Below are 903 nucleotides of genomic sequence, written 5' to 3' on the forward strand. Positions count from 1 at the left end.
GGCGCTCACGCTGGCTCGCCGCTGTGGATCCTCTGGTGCCGCTTCAGTTCTCCCGAGCGGAAGAAGTTCTTGCCGCACTGCGTGCAGTGGAAGGGCCTCTCGCCCGTGTGGATGCTCTGGTGGCCCTTGAGCCGCTCCAGCCGGGAGAAGCTCTTGTCGCACTGGTTGCAGTGGTAGGGCTTCTCTCCGGTGTGGATCCTCCGGTGCTCCTTCAGGTGTCCCGACTCGGAGAAGCTCTTCCCGCACTGGAAGCACTGGTAGGGCCGCTCGCCCGTGTGCGTTCTGTGGTGCCGCTTCAGGTCGCCCGATCTGAAGAAGCTCTTCTCGCAGAGCGTGCAGCGGTGGGGCCGCTCTCCGGTGTGGATGCGCTGGTGGCCCCGCAGGTGTCCGGAGTCGGAGAAGGTCTTGTCGCACTGGTTGCAGTGGTAGGGCCGCTCGCCGCTGTGGATCCGCTGGTGCCGCTTGAGGTCTCCGGAGCGGTAGAAGCGCTTGGAGCACTGCGGACACTGGTAGGGCCGCTCGCCCGTGTGCATCCTCTCGTGCTGCTTGAGGTGGCCCGAGTCTGAGAAGTTCTTGCCGCACTGCAGGCAGTGGTAGGGCCGCTCGCCCGTGTGGATGCGCTCGTGTCTCTTCAGGTCCCCAGACGTGGGGAAGTTCTTGCCGCACTGGAAGCAGGGGAAGGGCCGCTCTCCGCTGTGGATGCGCTGGTGCCGCTTGATGTCGTTGATCCGGAAGTACTTGCCGCAGTCCTGGCAGTGGTACGGCCGGTCCGCCGAGGGACGACTGTGGGTCTGGGCCGGATCCGAGAGAGACAGGCTTTTAGGGTTCGATCCGCTGCAACAAGCCGTGAGACACTCTCCGGTCTGCTGCTGCAGGTGCTGAGCTGTCAGGAGAGAACGAGAC

At 64.8% G+C, this 903-nt stretch overlaps 1 protein-coding gene across 1 annotated transcript; it reads right to left on the reverse strand.

Moving 5' to 3' along the window:
- Positions 1 to 5: 5 nt before the first annotated feature.
- On the reverse strand, positions 6 to 893 carry LOC107735646 (zinc finger protein 239; the record flags this gene model as incomplete). The annotated part of the gene is made up of 1 exon (XM_016547267.1): positions 6 to 893. A coding segment is annotated over one exon (888 nt), but the record flags the coding sequence as incomplete, so codon positions are not given.
- Between the last annotated feature and the right edge of the window lie 10 nt (positions 894 to 903).

The sequence above is a fragment of the Sinocyclocheilus rhinocerous genome, unplaced genomic scaffold (assembly GCF_001515625.1).
Source record: "Sinocyclocheilus rhinocerous isolate Xijiao unplaced genomic scaffold, SAMN03320098_v1.1 C36205598, whole genome shotgun sequence".
NCBI lineage: Eukaryota > Metazoa > Chordata > Actinopteri > Cypriniformes > Cyprinidae > Sinocyclocheilus > Sinocyclocheilus rhinocerous.